General features: G+C 56.2%; 1 protein-coding gene across 1 annotated transcript; it reads right to left on the reverse strand.

Moving 5' to 3' along the window:
- Nucleotides 1-1,489: 1,489 nt before the first annotated feature.
- On the reverse strand, nucleotides 1,490-2,104 carry LOC147960172 (uncharacterized). Its single transcript, XM_087533192.1, has 2 exons — nucleotides 1,958-2,104; nucleotides 1,490-1,849 (listed from the first exon to the last, which is right to left on the reverse strand). The coding sequence occupies exons 1-2, from the start codon at nucleotides 2,102-2,104 to the stop codon at nucleotides 1,490-1,492; spliced, it is 507 nt and encodes a 168-aa protein (XP_087389318.1).
- Nucleotides 2,105-2,594: the final 490 nt, after the last annotated feature.

The following is a 2,594-nucleotide window of genomic DNA, read 5'->3' on the forward strand; positions in this document are numbered from 1 at the left end:
AGCACAGAGGCACATTGGCATGAAAGAGAAGCACCCGAACGCGGTCATTAAGGGTGCGAAGGACACGCTCAGCGCAACCGTTCTGTTGCGAAGTGTACGGGGATGTGAGACGAAAAGCCGTGTCATGTGTGGTGAGGAGAGTGCGAACAGCTAAGTTGTCGAACTCCTTCCCATTATCCGTCTGAAATTCAAGGATGGGACGACCAAACTGTGTGAAACATAGGAGTAGAATGCGGCGACAGTGGAGATAACATCCAACTTACGACGCAATGGGAAGGTCCACACATAGTGCGAAAATCATCAAGAATAACAAGATAAGAAAGATAGCCCGTATTACTTGCAACTGGAGAGGTCCAAACATCACTATGAATTAACTCAAATGGGTACGATGCAACATGAGAAGATGCCCTAAAAGGAAGATGAGCATGTTTGCCGAGGTGGCATGCATGACACGAGTGATCATCGATCTTATTACACATGAAAGAAAAACTCTGAAGTATATGATGAAGGGTGGCGGGGTTGAGATGACCCAAGCGAGCATGCCAAAGATCCACTCCGGTGGCGAGAGAAACATGGGCGGCGGAAGTGGTGGAGGTAGTGGAGTGGACCGGGTAGAGCTCGTTGAGGCTGTCACATCGGTGGAGTACCATCCGGGTACGAGCGTCCTTAACAGAAAAAGCACATTCGTCAAACTCAACGGTACCAGGATTTTTATGTGTAAAAGAATGAATAGAGACAATATTTTTAATAAAATCAGGAGAAACTAAGATGTTAGATAATGACAATGGAGTAGATGTAGATGGAAAAGATGCATGTCCTATGTGAGTAATGGGAAGGGAGGAACCATCACTGACGGTGATGCGAGCGAAAGTGTGGACGGGATAGGAGGTGTGGAGGTTACCGGGATGAGAGGCCATATGCGCGGTAGCTCCAGTGTCCATATACCAGTCGCCGCCACCTATGTAGGTGGACGGTGAGGGAGCGGAGTGCAGGGCCGCCAAGAGAGTCGGGTCCCACGGCGCCAGTGGGAGCGCGGGTGGCTGGGGTGGGGCCGTCAGGGGCAGCAGCGGCTATCCGTAGGAGAGGGGGCCGTAGGGCTGCAGCACGGCGTAAAACGCCCGATGGGAGGGAGGGTGCATGCCGAGGATACCTGGGGAAGGGGCGTAGGGAACCGACATGGAGTAGGCGTGCACAACGCCAGTCCAAGGGTTCTGGCCGGCGTACCACGGGGCCGGCTGGTGCTGCTGCTGGGGGCGGGCCGCTCCTCCCTGAGCGTTGGCGCCCTGCTGCTGCTTGCGGCCCCCGCGGCGGCCACGCCCTTGTTAGCAGCCAGCGGGGACTGCGGAAAGGGGGCGGTCCACGCCTGGGGAATTGCCGGCGGGGGCGGGAGGGCCGACGCGGGACATGGCGGTGGCGGCGCCGAGCCCCCACGGGTGCCAGCGACGAGGGCGGTGTGGGTCGCCCAAGTCCGGGCCATCTTCATTCGGCGCTACTCCAACTTGAGATACGCCACCACCTTGGCAAAGGTGGGCTCTGGGATGAGGGTGAGGTTGGAGGCGACGTTCCCAAAGTCCTTGTTGAGACCGGCGGTGAGGGTGCTGATGAGGAGCTCGTCGTCGACCATCTCGCTGAGATCGCGGAGCTCATCGACGAGCTTTTTGAGGTGCATGCAAAAATCATCGATGGATGATTCAAGCTGCTGGCACCCGTAAAACTCGTCATGGAGGAGGACCTTGCGCTGCAGTTTGTTGTCGGTGAAGAGGCCGTTGAGCTTGGTCCAGACGGCGCAGGCGTCGTCATCATCATCCACCACCGTGTGGAAGAGGTCATTGGAGATGGTGAGGTAGAACTAGCGGATGATGGTAGCGTCGAGGATCATCCACTCCTCGTCGTGGATCATGAGACTAGAGTCAACGGTGCCATCGACGTAGCCGTGTAGCAGGTACTCACGAAACACCAAGGAGAAATACCACTTCCAAGCGGAGTAGGACGCGATGGATTGATCAAGCATCACCGGAACACACTCATGGATGTTCAGATCACGAAGGAGAGTGACATCGGGACCTGCAAAGGGGTTGGAGACGGTGGACGAGGAGGAACTCATGGCACGGCTAGGAGGAGTTGGGGGCGGCGCGGTGTGGGTGGAGCGGTTAGGGTTTGGGGGCGGCGCGGGTGGGGGTGGCGCGGATGGGGTTGGGTGGTGGGGAGGGTGCGGAAGCGGGAAAGATCGGCAACGGCGGCGGCTAAGGGGAGGCCTGCAGTGGCGGCAGGTGGCGGCGGCTGGAGGTGGGTAGAGCAGCGGTGACCGGCGGCGGCGGCGGTGAGTGGGATCAACTATGTTGTTATATAGGATATGGTTCTGCATTATCTGATGAAGAGGCGGAGGGTATATCCTCTTTTTTGGATGAACATCCTCCATTGGTCCCAAGCAAACCATTTTTGATATCTTTAGTGTCCAAGCGAGAGCGACTCGAGCGGAGCACGACTGCTTCTTATGCCAATCCATTCGCATACCAGACATCAAGAACTCGTCGACTTTTGGTTAAAAATAGAACTCGTCAACTTGCTTCTTTGAGCAATTACATTTGTTTCCT

This window comes from Triticum urartu, chromosome 7A (genome assembly GCF_056163025.1).
Source record: "Triticum urartu cultivar PI428250 chromosome 7A, HENAU_Tu73, whole genome shotgun sequence".
NCBI lineage: Eukaryota > Viridiplantae > Streptophyta > Magnoliopsida > Poales > Poaceae > Triticum > Triticum urartu.

Coding starts and splice junctions, on each gene's coding strand:
- LOC147960172 (XM_087533192.1), bottom strand. CDS start 2,104: ATGAGTTCCTCCTCGTCCACCGTCTCCAACCCCTTTGCAGGTCCCGAT. Junction 1,850..1,957: donor GGAAGTGGTATTTCTCCTTG/GTGTTTCGTGAG, acceptor ATCATCCGCTAG/TTCTACCTCACCATCTCCAA.